Source organism: Oncorhynchus nerka, linkage group LG12 (assembly GCF_034236695.1).
Source record: "Oncorhynchus nerka isolate Pitt River linkage group LG12, Oner_Uvic_2.0, whole genome shotgun sequence".
Taxonomy (NCBI): domain Eukaryota; kingdom Metazoa; phylum Chordata; class Actinopteri; order Salmoniformes; family Salmonidae; genus Oncorhynchus; species Oncorhynchus nerka.
In genome coordinates, this window is record NC_088407.1 from 37010545 (window position 1) to 37028594 (window position 18050).

The 18050-nt window shown below is 42.6% G+C and overlaps 1 protein-coding gene across 2 annotated transcripts in view; it reads left to right on the top strand.

Annotated features, from left to right (window-relative positions):
• The window catches only part of stim2b (stromal interaction molecule 2b), a 92124-nt gene that overhangs the window by 37167 nt on the left and 36907 nt on the right, over positions 1–18050 (top strand). Inside the window, exon 2 of one of the 2 annotated variants that reach the window (XM_029676255.2) lies at positions 7681–7811. In XM_029676255.2, the coding sequence (XP_029532115.1) occupies positions 7681–7811 (131 nt within the window). Of the gene's footprint in view, positions 1–7680; positions 7812–15785; positions 15863–18050 lie in introns of those variants that run through there. The other variant, XM_065025560.1, reaches the window with a different exon arrangement.

An 18050-nucleotide genomic window follows, 5' to 3' on the forward strand; every position in this document is an offset into this window, starting at 1 on the left:
ATGAGAATATGGTAGGCCTTTCTCAGTGTTTGACAGTAAGACCTGACCTGCTCTGCTCTGCCCTGGGCTCTCTCGTAATCAATAGTTTAATGGCCTGATTGCACCCATTTTTTTGTTATGGTTAAGTACCTTACTAGCTTGGTTTCCATCCAATTGGCGACAGATTTTCATGGGAATATTCCCACCATGACCCTCGATATATTATTGGAAAGGAGCATCAAGATCACTGTGCTCTTTCACCACCCTGTGAAGTTCATCATAAATGATTTCATCTGTAGCCTAATAAACTAAATGGTTTCCCGCGTCGTAGTGGGAGGAAGACACATCATATCATCGCGTGACTGTTAACTTCGATATGATGGTTATTATATCAATATTTGACCATTAATAAGGCGTTTCCACTGGATTTCTCGCATAATACATTTTGTGACACAAAAAGATCTCAACATGTCGAAAAACAATCTGTTGGCATTTATAAAATTGTACAGAACCGCTGTCGTGATTTTTGTTGTGTTGAATTACTTTACTCACATAACTGTGGGTGGAAACTTAGTTGCTGTAATCGTTTTCCATTAAAATGGGCAAAAATAGTAGCTCTTTAGAAAAAAGAAAAAAAAAATCTCAAGCAATAATTTTGCTAGGACTATCTGGGAGTGGTCTGATTGGGGATGGGAAAACTGAAAATTACTGGTTTTTGGCAGAGAGGTTTGGAACTCTATGTTATTGGTCTATTACTGGGTACTGGACTTCCTGACGGGCCGCCCCCAGGTGGTGAGGGTAGGCAACAACATCTCCACCCCGCTGATCCTCAACACTGGGGCCCCACAAGGGTGCGTTCTGAGCCCTCTCCTGTACTCCCTGTTCACCCACGACTGCGTGGCCACGCACGCCTCCAACTCAATCATCAAGTTTGTGGATGACACAACAGTGGTAGGCTTGATTACCAACAACGACGAGACGGCCTACAGGGAGGAGGTGAGGGCCCTCGGAGTGTGGTGTCAGGAAAATAACCTCACACTCAACGTCAACAAAACTAAGGAGATGATTGTGGACTTCAGGAAACAGCAGAGGGAACACCCCCCTATCTACATCGATGGAACAGTAGTGGAGAGGGTAGTAAGTTTTAAGTTCCTCGGCGTACACATCACAGACAAACTGAATTGGTCCACCCACACAGACAGCATCGTGAAGAACCTCAGGAGGCTGAAGAAATTCCGCTTGTCACCAAAAGCACTCACAAACTTCTACAGATGCACAATCGAGAGCATCCTGTCGGGCTGTATCACCGCCTGGTACGGCAACTGCTCCGCCCACAACCGTAAGGCTCTCCAGAGGGTAGTGAGGTCTGCACAACGCATCACCGGGGGCAAACTACCTGCCCTCCAGGACACCTACACCACCCGATGTCACAGGAAGGCCATAAAGATAATCAAGGACAGCAACCACCCGAGCCACTGCCTGTTCACCCCGCTATCATCCAGAAGGCGAGGTCAGTACAGGTGCATCAAAGCTGGGGCCGAGAGACTGAAAAACAGCTTCTATCTCAAGGCCATCAGACTGTTAAACAGCCACCACTAACATTGAGTGGCTGCTGCCAACACACTGACTCAACTCCAGCCACTTTAATAATGGGAATTGATGGGAAATGATGTAAAATATATCACTAGCCACTTTAAACAATGCTACCTAATATAATGTTTACATACCCTACATTATTCATCTCATATGTATATGCATATACTGTACTCTATATCATCTACTGCAGGGGTGTCAAAGTCAAATGGACGGAGGGCCAAATAAAAAAATCAGCTACAAGACGAGGGCCGGACTGTTCGAATGTTCATTGAAAAATTTTTAAATGACGCATATAGTCTAGTGAACCTAATTGAACCTACTGAAAACCTAACAAATATATTACAATATGATCAGATAAATAAAGCAATATTTTCTTATGGCTCTGTCAGTAATCTTTAATTTTCAACAGACACAAAAGACAAATTTCCTTTATATAAATATCCCCATAACATGAACATTAAATGAAAGAAACCGGTATTCAAGGCACCATCAGTAGACTATATTTTCTATTTTAGCAAAAGTGGGCTAAATTTACTTCAAAGAAAAAACAATAATAGCAATTTTCTATCATCCACTCAACTGAAATATTTTTAAAATATAATTGGATTGAAATACAAAAAATAAAGTGCAAAAATCTATTAATCAAAAACAACACTTTGTTTAAGGAGAAGTAACATGCAGTGAAAACAAATATTAAATTTTAACTTTTAAACTTGAACTGAGTAAAAACTCTAAATATGTGATTGCACAGTAATGTTCACTTGTTTGAGGTTGAGGGTGATACTTGGTGGTGTCCCATCTTTTCCACAAGTTCATCAATGTTCGGGGTAAGGCTCTGAGCTGAAGAAATCCTCAGAATTGAGTGGAGGTGTTCAGCAGTAAGTCGACTTCTGTGTGATGTTTTGTTCAGGTTCATCAAAGAAAACAGTTGTTCACACAGGTATGTGCTGCCAAACATAGACAACGTTTGAGCAGCCTGGATGCGCAGCTGGGGCATTGTGCCGGGAGGAAACGGGCGAACTCCGCAGCACCCACTGCCGCATATTTTGCCCTCAGTGCATCATTGCATTGGAGGTCAATCAACTCCATTTGGAGGTTTGGTGGTGAGCTTTCCACGTCAACAGCAAATGGGTTACCGAGCAGTTCCAACCTGCTTTTTGTGCTTCAAAGTCAGCAAATCGGCGTCGAAAGTCAGCGGCAAGCATACCTATTTTATCAGCCAACTGTGTGCTCGGGAACGCACTGGTAGAGAGCTTCTCTTTCATGGTCTGGCAGCTGGGAAAGTGGCTCAAATTTTCTTTCCGCATCTGCGTCTCCCACAGAGTCAGTTTGGTTTTAAATGCCTTCACTGTACTGTACATATCAGAGATGACACGATCCCGACCCTGCAGCTGCAAGTTTATTGCATTCAGATGACTCGTAATGTCACACAGAAAAGCCATTTCACACAGAAACATTTCGTCTCGGAGTTGTGTTGTGTCTTTCCCTTTGCTGTCCAAGAACAGACAAATCTCCTCACGAAGCTCGAAACATCTTTGAAGCACCTTTCCCTGGCTTAGCCATCGCACCTCTGTGTGATAAGGCAAATCACCATGCTCCGTTTCTAACTCCGTCAGAAATGCCTTGAACTGGCGGTGATTCAAACCTTTGGCTCTGATAAAGTTAACTGTGCGCGTGATGATGCTCATTACATGCTCCATTTTCAAGGCTTTACCGCACAACGCTTCCTGGTGTATGATACAATGATAAGCTGTCAGCTCACCTGTCGCGTTTTCCTCTTGCATCTTTTCCCGTATCTTCGCCACCAGTCCGCTCCTGTGTCCACACATCGCAGGTGCTCCGTCGGTTGTCAAACCCACAAGTTTTTCCCAAGGCAGCTCCATCTCATTTACACATCTTGACACCTCTTCATACAAATCATGCCCCGTAGTTGTGCCATGCATAGGACGTAAAGCCAAAAACTCCTCTGTCACGCTTAGGTTGGAGTCCACTCCGCGGATGAAAATTGACAACTGGGCAATGTCAGAAATGTCGGTGCTCTCATCCACAGCCAAGGAATATGCAATAAAATCTTTTCCCTTTTTCACAAGCTGCTCTTTTAGATTGATGGACAACTGGTCTACTCTCTCGGCAATGGTGTTTCTGCTCAGACTCACATTTAAAAAGAGTTGCCTTTTTTCTGGGCAAACTTCGTCACAAACTTTAATCATGCAGTTTTTGATGAAATCCCCTCCGTAAATGGCCGGGCTGATTTAGCGATCTCTTCTGCCAAAATAAAACTGGCCTTGACAGCAGCCTGGCCTTGTGATTTGGCTTTTTTGAACAGAGCCTGTCGAGATTTGAGGCCTCGTTTTAATTCCTCTGCCTTTTGTAGCCTTTGTTCCATGTCCATATTCTTGTTTTTGTCCGCGTGTTTCGTTTCATAATGTCGTCTCAGATTATACTCTTTCAGTACCGCCACACTTTCTCCACACAGAAGACACACAGGTTTTCCAGCTACCTTCGTGAACATATACTCCGACTCCCACCTTGTTTGAAACCCCCCGGTTCTCAGTATCCACCTTCCGTTTTGCCATTTTTGATGGGTATCTGAAAGTTAATTTTACTGTGATGCTGACGACTGCTGTGCCAATAAATATTGAAATGAAGCAGCCTACTGCTCGGTGCGTCACCTTTGCATTGTGGGAAATGTAGTATTGGTGCGTGTAAAAGATCTGCGGGCTGCCGGCTTGCTGCGGGCCGGTTCTAATAATAAATCAAGATCATCCCAGGGGCCGTAAAAAACCTTCTTGCGGGCCGGATGTGGCCCGCGGGCCTTGACTCTGACATATGTGATCTACTGCATCCTTATGTAATACATGTATCACTAGCCACTTTAACTATGCCACTTTGTTTACATACTCATCTCATATGTATATACTGCACTCAATACCATCTACTGTATCTTGCCTATGCCGCTCTGTACCATCACTCATTCATATATCTTTATGTACATATTCTTTATCCCCTTACACTTGTGTCTATAAGGTAGTAGTTTTGGAATTGTTAGCTAGATTACTTGTTGGTTATTACTGCATTGTCGGAACTAGAAGCACAAGCATTTCGCTACACTCGCACTAACATCTGCTAACCATTTATTAACGAATTTACCACCTGGTGACGTCACCAGGCAAGCTGAAACCATGCAAACCTGTTGATTAGAAAGTCCTGAGTAAATTGTATTTTCAACCAGCAACAATCAGGAAATAACACTGATCAAAGGTTTTCACACTTTTACCTAGTGGCGAGGGAGTTGGATTTGAGACCAGAGCAATGGTTGTTGTCACACTGGCACATAGATGGTATGTAAATGTGGAAATATGTAAATTGCTGTGAGGGAGGACGTCTGCTAAGCAAATAGATTGTATAACCTTTGTAAACACACAATTTAGTTAGGCGTAGCCTTAAATGTTTTGGTCTGCATGACAAGTTGCATGGAAAGTTGCATTTGGCTTAATTCTGTGATTTTGGATACATTATTTTGATGATAATGTCAATGATTTACTGGAATTCATTCATGACGTACAGTGTATACGGTATGGAACACTCAACAGAAGTTTTGTCCAATCAAGTCTCTTTTCCAGTTAAAAAGTTTCTGTCCAATCACACACACTTGCCAATAATAGTTTTGCCAAGTAATGTGGGATTTCTCCCCAGTGGGCTGTGGTCCAATTAAAAGTCTCCATTAGCTGCTACATTGCCAAGCAGCAACACTATAGCTAACTAAGGTGGCAAGTCTAGTTTCAGTAACAAGATCCTACATCAAAAACAGAAAACCCCTTTCCCTACGCAAGCCAGTCTGTTACTAATGATTTGACTGAGTGTGTCTTGGATGGATAGATGGATGAACCTTAATTGTTTTGTTGATTCAGTGTTTTATTAACATAATCCATCATGATTGTTTGATGCTTACCATAGTGGTTTGGTCAGTTGGGCACTGTTTCAAACCCTGATCAGTCTGTGTGTGTGTGTGTTGTTTATTGTTCAAAAGCTTATGCCTTACTCATTGTATAGAGTCGAATGCGGTTATAAGAAAGATTGTCTGATTCTCTCCATCCCAGCTGTTTTGTCACTCTCCTGAGTGTAGGGGCTGTGAACATAGAGTCGAGTCCATGTGTACACTACATTGTCAGCTGTATGTATGTTTTCAGCCGTGCATGTCCACAGTCGTGGCCAAAAGTTTTGAGAATGACATAAATATACATTTTCACAAAGTCTGCTGCCTCAGTTTGTATGATGGCAATTTGCATATACTCCAGAATGTTATGAAGAGTGATCAGATGAATTGCAATTAATTGCAAAGTCCCTCTTTGCCATGCAAATAAACTGAATCCCCCCAAAACATTCCACTGTATTTCAGCCCTGCCACAAAAGGACCAGCTGACACCATGTCAGTGATTCTCTCGTTACCACAGGTGTGAGTGTTGACGAGGACAAAGCTGGAGATCACTCTGTCATGCTGTTGGAGTTTGAATAACAGACTGGAAGCTTCAAAAGGAGGGTGGTGCTTCAAGGAGAGCAGTTCAATTGTTGTGAAGAAGGCTTCAGGGCGCCCAAGAAAGTCCAGCAAGCGCCAGGGCCGTCTCCTAAAGTTGATTCAGCTGCGGGATCAGGGCACCACCAATACAGAGCTCGCTCAGGAATGTCAGCAGGCAGGTGTGAGTCCATCTGCACACACAGTGAGGCAAAGACTTTTGTAGGATTGCCTGGTGTCATGAAGGGCAGCAAAGAAGCCACTTCTCTCCAGGAAAAACATCAGGGACAGACTGATATTCTGCAAAACGTACAGGGATTGGACTGCTGAGGACAAGGGTAAAGTCATTTTCTCTGATGAATCCCCTTTCCGATTGTTTGGGGCATCCGGAAAAAAGTTTGTCCGGAGAAGAGAAGGTGAGCGCTACCATCAGTCCTGTGTCATGCCAACAGTAAAGCATCCTGAGACCATTCATGTGTGGGGTTGCTTCTCAGCCAAGGGAGTGGCCTCACTCACAATTTTACCTCAGAACACAGCCATGAATAAAGAATGGTACCAACACATCCTCCGAGAGCAACTTCTCCCAACCATTCAGGAACAGTTTGGTGATGAACAATGCCTTCTCCAGCATGATGGAGCACCTTGCCATAAGGCAAAAGTGATAACTAAGTGGCTCGGGGAACAAAGCATCGATATTTTGGGTCCATGGCCAGGAAACTCCCCAGACCTTAATCCCATTGAGAACTTGTGGTCAATCCTCAAGAGGCGGGTGGACAAACAAAAACCCACAAATTCTGACAAACTCCAAGCATTGACTATGCAAGAATGGGCTGCCATCAGTCAGGATGTGGCCCAGAAGTTAATTGACAGCATGCCAGGGCGGATTGCAGAGGTCTTGAAAAAAAAGGGTCAACTCTGCAAATATTGAGTCTTTGCATCAACTTCATGCAATTGTCAATAAAAGCCTTGACACTTATGAAATGCTTGTAATTATACGTCAGTATTCCATAGTAACATCCAACAAAAATATCTAAAGACACTAAAGCAGCAAACTTTGTGGAAATTAATATTTGTCATTCTCAAAACTTTTGGCCACGACTGTACTCACAGTCTTGCCTAGTATGTGTGTGCACGTTTTTGTGTGTTTATAGCCTATGCGTAGGCATGCTTTCTTGAGTATGTGTGTTCCATTAGAATGTATGCAGAGTGTGTTGCTCGCACAGACAGATTGGCACGGACCTAGCCTCACACTGTCCTTTTGAAAGGGAAACACTCATTTGCTGGGGGATTCTCTGGCGCAGAAATGAAAACAGTGTGGCATCTTGGCACGTGAGTGGAATAGCAATGGCATACCAGACAGTAAAATGGTGACACCATTAAGGGATTATAGATTTCACCTGGATTCACCTGATCAGTCTCTCATGGAAAGAGCATGTCATGTTTTGTTCACATCATTCAGTGTACACCTGTCAATGTCTTGCCAAATGGATGTTCATAAATGTGATTAATACACATGGCTCCACGCCAGCGACCTTTTAACTTGAGTTTGACCTTTTTAATATTTGACCTTTGAACTCTCTCTCTTCCTTCAGACCCCTGTCTGACGGTGATGCCGCCATGCATGGGCGACGCAGACCGTTTCAGCCTGGAGGCCCTCCGGGTCATCCACAAACAGCTGGATGACGACAATGACGGGGGGATTGAGGTCAACGAGAGTGTAGAGGTGCGTGATACTAATACAGCATTAGTCTATGTTTGTGTAATGATCTGGTCATGTCTGTTACCTGGTCATTTCTGTCACCAAGTTGTTTGTGTCACCAAATCATGTGTGTTACTTGGTCATTTTTCAAGTCATCACTGTTAGCTGGTCATCACTGTTAGCTGGTCATCACTGTTAGCTGTTCATTTCTGTTACCTGGTCATTTCCGTTACAAACTTATTTCTGTTTCTGTTAGTTTTCTTTCGAGTGGGCATTCTTAAGGTGGAATGCTTTGTGGCTTTTGGGTTGAATTGCACTGGGCCTTAGCCTCATAAACAACCCCATAAATTCATGGTAAAATGTTTGCAAGCCAATAATCAGCTTAGGAAGCTAGTGGGGAGATAGTGGAGAGAAGGGAGAGAAAGAGAATTTAAAAAGAAAGAGAGAATGAGAATATGGTAGGCCTTTCTCAGTGTGTTTGACAGTAATACCTGACCTGCTCTGACCTGTGCCCTCTCATAATCAATTTAGTTTAAACGCCCAATGTAACCATTTTAAATCAGTAAAAAATAATTTATTGCTTACAATTAAGTACCTCACAAGCTAGGTTTCCATCCAATTGGCGACAGATTGTCATGTGAATATTCTGACTTTTATGGTGTTAGTTTCATCAAATGGGCCTTTAATAAAAAACACTAAGGGCTTTGGTCAGATTCTCTCTCTCTGTATATATGTGTGTGTGTGTGTGTGTGTCAAATCAAATTTATTTGTCACATACACATGGTTAGCAGATGTTAATGCAAGTGTAGCGAAATGCTTGTGTGTGTGTGTGTGTGTGTCAAATCAAATGTATTTGTCACATACACATGGTTAGCAGATGTTAATGCAAGTGTAGTGAAATGCTTGTGTGTGTGTGTGTGTGTGTGTCAGGAGTAATTTTGAACTCGCAGAGCTGCAGTGGTGTGAGAAACTGTTATACCGTCGCCCTTGGCCTGGGGGGCATCTCAGAAGAGCAGGGGGGCGGCCATTTATGGAACCTTTTAAGGCCCCTAAGAGCAGAGATGTTGGAGCTGGCCCCCGTCCGAGGAGGTGTGTGTGTGTGAGTGAAAGAGAATCAGAGTATGCGTGTACATTTGTGTGTGCTTGCGTGTATAAGTACACATACATTTATTGTGTGTGTGTACACATTTGTGTTTGTGTGTCCATGCATGTGTGTGATGGGGGATGACGGAGCAAGGTTTTGACCTTCGACTTTATAAGGGCAAAGAGGAGTCCCCCTTGTTTTTGGTGGCGGGGGTCACCAGAATGATTTAGGAGCTCCTCTCTTCTGGAGTGCAAGAAGTCAAAGCGTTGCTCATTTTTCCAAGCCTTGAGCTGACTTAGATCAGATTTGAAGCCCGTAAGAGGACTGTTGTAGCTGATCCTAGATCAGAACCCAGGAGAAACTGGACCCTGGAGTATGTGACTATTCCCTGGGACATTGTTGCATGCATATTGGATTTACATGCTTTGGCCCACGTGACTGTCCCTGCTCTTTTCCCTTCTATCATGCTGTATCAAGAGCATAACAGTCTTTGAAAGTTCATGCAATTATATAGACCCTTTCCCAGAACTTGTTTAGCTAAATTTGTTTGCTTCTTTCGTTATTGAAGAAATGAAATGATTAAATGCCTTAATCATTATTTAATGCCTTTTGGGGATTTTGACAGGAAAGTGTTCAATTTACTTACATTTTTTTAACGGAACAAGTTTGTTTTTGATTAAATTGAGTCTGTTTTTAATTAAGGGTGACGAGAATAGTCCATGTGTGACCTCAGTTAAACCTCTATGACTCATTGGTTACTGTCATGACTGTAACCTCCATCCCTCTTCCTGGCAGTGGTGAGGTAACAGGGGTGACAGTGACGGGGGTGAGGATGGTGGCAGGTGAGATGATGAGGGTTGGGAAAAGGAGGTCAATTTGGGGATGTCCTCACCCCCTAAAACCCACATCTGGCCCAGGAAACCTTACAACCCCCAAACCCCCCCCCTTGTTGGGCTACTGTCTACAAATGCCTGTTTGTCTGAGGAAGAGTTGGGCCTCGGTCAGCAAAGTTATATTCAGGTATTTTATTGACTTGGATTATATTTGTAATTTTGCACGCACTCCAGATACAAACACACACATGCGCAAGCACACAAGTGCACACACAGGGGGGGCATAATTTATTGAAGGAAGGACAACTTGGCGAGAAGCTAACTTGTAGCATTGATCACAACTAGAGGATCCGTGGCTAGACATTCAGACCTCCTAAAAAAACACACACACACCGCTAACACACTGCCCCCACCCCGCCCTCTCCCCCCCTGCCTCACCCAGTTCTTCAACACACACTCAGACGGGGTCTAAAAAGCCCCCCCCCCTTCTTTGCCTTCAAGGTTTTTTGGAAAGTAACTCACTCATTTCACCTTGGTACTATACAACAAGAACAGAGTTGCTAAGCTGTGGTGTCTCTGTGTGTAAAACCTTAATAAACAGACGAGGTCTTAAGAATAGAGTATAACATAACAATATAAAGCAGAAAATACAGTTTTAATGATCATCATATACACAGGCTTTGATTACCACAGCATGTCTTCAGTGGGGATTACACCTTCTCACCCACAACTCCCTTTGCATATGGTGGATTAGAATATGGAGAGAAGGAGGGGAGGCGGAGGTGTTTAGTAGTATGCTGAGGCCTGTTGCAGAGGTGAGGTCGGTCGCCAGGGACGGCAGCTGCAAAAACAAAATTCACGTCACACTGGAAGGGGGGTTGCGTGTGCGAGTGTGTGCATGCGTGCCTTGAAAGGTTCTAGGAGATAGTATCTAGGAGATTAAGTATTTAAGTGTCCCAGTAGATTGGCTACTTGTGAAGTGAGGGAAGCGCTCCCCGATCCGAAGACAGCCCAAGCATTTTTACCCCCGTCAGTTGGAATCGGATCCGAAGGTCCAGGCGATGTCTTCTTTGAGACCACTGCAGATCTCTGTGTATGTGCGCTCGCATGTGTATGCAATGCGTGCTAGTGTGTGTGTAAGCCCATATCCCTTTGAAGAAATGTCTCTCATTATCTGGAGATGTCTGAACACAAGTAGTTGAACACAAGACACAGATAGTCAGTGACCCTATATATATATATATATAAATATATATAGTACCAATCAAAAGTTTGGACACAGCTACTCATTCAAGGGTTTTTCTTTATTTTGACTATTTTCTACATTGCAGAATAATAGTGAAGACATCAAAACTATAACACATATGGAAACATGTAGTAAAAAAAAGTGTTAAACAAATCAATATATTTTAAATTATTCAAAGTAGCCACCCTTTGCCTTGCTGACAGCTTTGCACACTCTTGGCATTCTCTTAACCAGCTTCATGAGGTAGTCACCTGGAACGCTTTTCCTTCACTCTGCGCGGTCCAACTCATCCCAAACCATCTCAATTGGGTTGAGGTCAGGTGATTGTGGAGGCCAGGTCATCTGATGCAGCACCCCATCACTCTCCTTCTTGGTCAAATAGCCCTTACACAGCCTGGAGGTGTGATTTGGTTAATCGTCCTGTTGAAAAACAAATTATAGTCCCACTAAGCGCAAACCAGATGGGATGGCGTATTGCTGCAGAATGCTGTGGTAGCCATGCTGGTTAAGTGTGCCTTGAATTCTAAATGAATAACTGTCAGTGTCACCAGGAAAGCACCATCACACCTCCTCCTCCGTGCTTCACGGTGGAAACCACACATGCAAATATCATCCGTTCACCTACTCTGCGTCTCACAAAGACATAGCAGTTGGAACCAAAAATCTCAAATTTGGACTCATCAGACCAAAAGACTGATCTCCACTGTTCTAATGTCCATTGCTCGTGTTTCTTGGCCCAAGCAAGTCTCTTCTTATTATTGGTGTCCTTTAGTAGTGGTTTCTTTGCAGCAATTTGACCATGAAGGCCGGATTCCCAGAGTCTCCTCTGAACATTTGATGCTGAGATGTGTCTGTTACTTGAACTCTGTGAAGCATTTATTTTGGCTGCAATTTCTGAGTCTGGTAACTCTAATGAATTTATAATCTGCAGCAGAGGTAACTCTGGGTCTTTCTTTCCTGTGGCGGTCCTCATGTGAGCCAGTTTCATCATAGAGCTTGATGGTTTTTGCGACTGCACTTGAAGGAACTTTCAAAGTTCCCGAATGACTGACCTTCATGTCTTAAAGTAATGATGGACTGTAATTTCTCTTTGCTTATTTGATATTTTCTTGCCATAATATGGACTTGGTATTTCACAAAATAGGGCTATCTTCTGTATACCACCACTACCTTGTCATAACCCAACTGATTGACTCAAACGCATTAATTTGTGGAATTTCTTTCCTTCTTAACTTTTAACAAGGCACATCTATTTATTGAAATGCATTCCAGGTGACTACCTCATGAAACTGATTGAGAGAATTCCAGAGTTTGCAAAGCTGTCATCAAGGCAAATGGTGGCTCCTTTGAAGAATCTCACATTTAAAATATATTTTGATTTGTTTAACACTTTTTGGGGGGTTATTACATGATTCCATGTGTTATTTCATAGTTTTGATGTCTTCACTATCATTATACAATGTAGAAAATAGTAAAAATAAAGAAAAACCCTTGAATGAGTAGGTGTGTTCAAACTTTTGAATTGTGTGCATTTTTTTTCTCCACAATTTAAGAAAATCGTATCCTAATGAATGAATCTATTATTTCAAAACCCATTTAGTACTCTAAGGTGTTATAGTGTAAAAAGGGGGTTTCAGTTATAATTCTGAATGACTTGGTGAAGAGAAATATTACGATATTGGCAAACTTTTCAATTTCAAGACATGATTGAGTTTATAATAATTGGTTGTCTTCTGTCATGGTGACTGACAGACTGAACGACATGGACTGAGTCAAAAACAGAGCGAGACAGAGAGGGGGGGGGGGGGGGGGAATCTGTGATCGTAAAACAGATGGAGTATGATGGAGCGAGGGAAAGAGATGAGGAGAGATGGATGGATAGAGAGAAGAAGAGTGTGCGATGGATGGAGCGAGAAATGGATAGAGACAGACAGTTGTATAACAAGATTCAGTAGATACTGTATCAGTAGTGAGTTACAGTAAGTTGTTAGAAAGGGCAGGAGAGGCTCATGGGAAGACTCAATCGACCAATCTGGAATCTACCTCTGAAAACAAGCTCTTTGTGTGTGTGTGTGTGTGTGTGTGTGTGTGTGTGTGTATTTACCTTTCTGTCCATGTGAGATGATAACTTCCTGGTCATATGTCCGGTGACTTAGCTACAAAATTACCTATATAAAAAAAAAAGCCAATTGTATAACATCAATAGCAAACAAATGGAAGTTGTGCAATTGATCAATGTGTTCGTTAACAAATAAGCGTGACATAAATATGACATTTATCAATGTGTTTGCGAGGAAAAACACTTCAACTGAACTGGGTCAACAGTATTGTTTGTTGTAGCTCAGACACACCGATAGGATTGTCAAACGTTTGCCTGCCGACAGTACTTATCACTTCTGAACACAGTTGTTGAGTCATTCTATGTTGCGTTCACACAGCAAAGACATTGAAGTCGTCCGCCAGTCAGCCTTGTTAAAACACTCCAAACCAGGGGTTGTCAGTAGCTTTGTTTGGCAATGCATGTCCGTGTATCTGTTGTAATCTTGTAGTACAAATGTTTCCCCAGTTTTATTGAATTATCATGTTGATTTGTTAATTGTTTGTTCTCATCCCAACATTTGCTAGCTAGCTAACTAATAAGCTAGTGCACATTTTCAAAACGACTGGAGAAAAAAAATCCTTCAAGCACAAAACTCCTTAGCTGGACGGAAAAGACTCTAGAATTTAAATTTTATTATGGAGCTTTATTGTTTTAGTTACAACAATTATAATGTCAATGGTGTATTAGACTGGAAAGATGTGCTCTTTTTTTTCTTATTTTTCTTGTCACTCCCACATGTGGAGGTTCGTGATCTCTGATTGGGTCAAAGTCATGTTGTTGGCCACTGCCAAACATTGTGATTCTACTAGTAGAAACAGCAGGTTTTTCGGTACCAGGTCGGTACACAGCATCTATGTATTTTGTTCTAGCAAGAGAAGGAACGACTTCCTACTGTGATAACTACCTATAGGCAGTCAGATTCTCTGTGTGTTTCATGATTTAGCAAACACACGTTCAATTATGAACTTTGTCAATGTGTTTGTTTGCAAACAAACTCCCAACATTGTTAATATGTTTGTATATGAATAGTCTCATGCATGCAAGCAGGCACTTCTTAACCAACAGCATGTGGTTAACAAGGTTAGAAAATGAGACACTGCATCACAGTGCTAAAGGCGTCACCACAGACCTAGGTTCGATCCCAGGCTGTATCACAACCGCTCATATTCGGGAGTCCCATAGGACGGCACACAATTGGCCCAGCGTCATCCGGGTTAGGGGAGGGTTTGGCCTGGGGGGCTTTATTTGGCTCATTACGCTCTAGTGAGTCCTTGTGGCGGGCTGGGCACCTGCAAGCTGACCCCGATTGTCAGTTGAATGGTGTTTCCTCCTAAACATTGTGGCTGGCTTCCGGGCAGGTGTTAAGAAGCGTGGTTTGGCGGGTAATATTTCGGAGGATTACATGACTCGACCTTTGCCTCCCGAGCCCGTTGGGGAGTTTCATTGATGAGACAAGATCGAAATTTGGGGATAAAAAAATAAATGTATTATGGGCAAAAAAAAATCTAATTGCGATTTTTATATCTATATATATCTATATTTTTTTGTACCAAATATTGTGATTTTACTTACGATTATATATCAAAACTGTTGGAATCATAAAATTAGAATGATCATTATATTTCTATGGTTGGAATACAGTGGGCATTTGGAATGGAGTTTTGTTTGGCATGACAACGAATGAAAAAGTAATGGAGGAGATGGAGGAACCAAAGTTGGAGGAACCAAAGTTTGTAGAACCCTTTTGGATTCCATGTAGAACCCTCTGTGGAAACATGAATGTGTTCTTTCTTCCTAGCACATTAAATATTGACAGTATATTCCAGTAACTTATCTCAACACACAGCAAGACCACAAGATATAACAGCAATTAATTACATAGGCAGTCCAACCCACAAAACCCACACAGAGAACCACATTGAGCTATTCCTCCAAGATAACATTTATGGTTAATAACCACATTATGTGGCCTATATCTAGCCTTGTTGTTATGGATGATTGGCCAATGCAAAAGCGTATGTCCACATTTCTGTTTATTTTGTATGTGTGTGTCATGTGTTCTGTTGGTGGTGATTATCACTATATGCAATTCCCCACTGCCTTACTGCATTCAATTAGTTTCATAGTTGCAACTAATACTCAGTATTGCTTTGATCACTTGTAGCAGACCTGTCTCTAATCATTCATATCAGACCGGTCTCTCTGCGAACTGATTCTAGATCAGCTGTCTCTTGCAGCAATAGACCTGTCTTAAGTCATTCAAACCATATCTCTCTGCCTCTGCTCCATCTCTCTCTCTGCCTCTCTGCTCCATCTCTCTCTCTCTCTCTCTGACTCTCCCCCTCTGCCTCCCCCTCTCTCTCAGTGTGTGTGTGTGTGTGTGTATGTACAAAATCCCTAAAAATGAAGAAAAGAGTGAATGAATGTGTGTTGTGGAGCTTGTGTTGTGGGGGGCTGTGACTAAGAAAGTATTAGAATGTTAGGTACATTTTAAAAAATATATTGAATGATTAACCTGCAACCATTAATATAATATTTTATTTACAATGTACTAATAAAACGAACGTTTTTTATTTATTTTTTTAAACATCCAGAGAGAGCCCCCCCCCTCTATTTCCATTAAATGGTTTGGCCCTGCCCCCTAACCAGGCGGGAACGGTACTAGCTAACAGTGAAATGCGAGTGAGGAGTGCCGGTGGAGCAGCATGTCTCAGCTTCCTAAAGAAAAATTTGGCTTCCAAAAACGTAAAGAAAGCAAAGAATGACAGGAGAGGGAAAAGAATACTGTCATCCAATTTTTCACAAAGGAAGGTGGGCGTAGTTCGTGAGAGGTGGAAATGAACCTGTTAGCCTACAGTGAAATAGGCTACTTTTGCTCGCCTAACATTAGTTACTTAATATCTTCACAGAAAATTGAGTGTTTACATTTCGCTTCTGTTTTAGCAAACATTTAATCAATGCAGGCAAACTTTTAGCAAGCTATTCATACTAAATCAGTTGTTCCTGCCCCTGCCTGGTGCCAGGCCCAACAGATACAGCTTCAGCCTCAGCAGCCCGGTGTCCCCATAACCCTAAACCAGCCCTACTCCCAACTGAAGGACATGAGAAGCATTGTCCTGAATGACATGTCAGTTGGCATAATTGCAGTTAGTGCAATGCAGTGAGGACAGGAATGTGATTCTCCAGTCAGGAAAAATCTCACTCGACACAGAAGGCAGCCAATATCAGAGCCTTGAAGGAAGAGATGCAGGCTCTTAGAGATGGATGGGAGTCTCTCCTGTCTGAGGCAACACTGATTGCTACGCAAATGTATGTTGCACCTTAATTTAGCAAGGAACACAGCCGCCAGAGGAAAAGGAAGAGATCCCATAATGAGACCTCTCAAGATGAGACGGCTCAGGACAGTGCAGCAACGGTGTTTTGGAACACAGTGTTTTTTTAACTTCTATGGACATCATCATAAGTGACTTGGCCACTAGGTTCCACACCACTGCAAAAAATTGTAGAATCATTTTATGCTGTTCTGAAAGTTGGGCAGATTAGTGAGGATGAAGTCCCTTCTGTGTGCCAACCACTGATCATGAAGTATTCCAGAGATCTGACACCTGAGTTTCAAAATGAAGTAGGACACCTGAACCCCCCTAACTTGTCCCCTCTTGGTATTCTGAATACAACTTGTAAGATGCAGCTGCAAAGCATTTTTGAAGAAGTGTGCGTTGCTTTACGTATATTTTGCACACTGCCTGTGATTGTTGCTGGTGACGTGAGAGCTTCCAGTAAGCTAAAACAGATTTTAAAAAAAAAATGTATTGAGGTCCTCTATGTCCCAGGGCAGGCTTTGCAGTCATGCCATGCTGTCCATTGAAAGTCAGTTAGCTGGAAAGCTGGACTTCAAAGACTTGATCAGTGACTTTCTAGCAAGAAGGCTGGGCGCTGGGCTCTTGGTGAGTAAGGCTGAGCAAGGGCCAGTGATGACTGTTAAAAGGCATGGCTATGTATATTGGATCACTACACGCATGATGCCCACAGGCTGAGAACAAGATATATCTGGCTGGATTGTGCACAACAAATGTTATGGCAATCAACACACAGAGTGGAAGAAACCTGTTGATTTGGTGACCACTTGACCTTTCCTCTAGCACCACCATCAGGCCTTTTCATTTCCATTTTGTTTTCAATTTTCCATTTCCACTTATTTTTTTACAGCTGCTTATTTTCTAGTTGGTATGTATACTTAGTTAAAAGATCTGCTGCTGATTTTACTATTTTGTTTGTTATATCATTCTACCGATGATAATGTTACTTTATTTTAATTGAAGATGTTAAATGTACATTTCAGTTCTATTTATTTTAAGTTAACATTTAATGAATAAGATAATTTTCCATTCGAGAATTGTACCATTAAAATTACATTTAGACTGTAAAAGATGGCCTTTAGCACATTTCTTATAGAGGGTATCAAACAGTCTGGCATCAAATAGTGAATTCCACTGTTTGCGTGCATGTCTGCGCAGTGTTATATTATCACAGCTCTCACACACACAGCTCACTATCGTACAGTAAATCCTGGACAACACCCTGTCGTTCTCAACTAACATCAAGGCGGTGGCCCTGCCTCACACAGGAAGCAGCGCAGGTCCTAATCCAGGCACTTGTCATCTCCCGTCTGGATTACTGCAACTCGCTGTTGGCTGGGCTCCCTGCCTGTGCCATTAAACCCCTACAACTCATCCAGAACGCCGCAGCCCGTCTGGTGTTCAACCTTCCCAAGTTCTCTCACGTCACCCCGCTCCTCCGCTCTCTCCACTGGCTTCCAGTTGAAGCTCGCATCCGCTACAAGACCATGGTGCTTGCCTACGGAGCTGTGAGGGGAACGGCACCTCAGTACCTCCAGGCTCTGATCAGGCCCTACACCCAAACAAGGGCACTGCGTTCATCCACCTCTGGCCTGCTCGCCTCCCTACCACTGAGGAAGTACAGTTCCGCGCAGCCCAGTCAA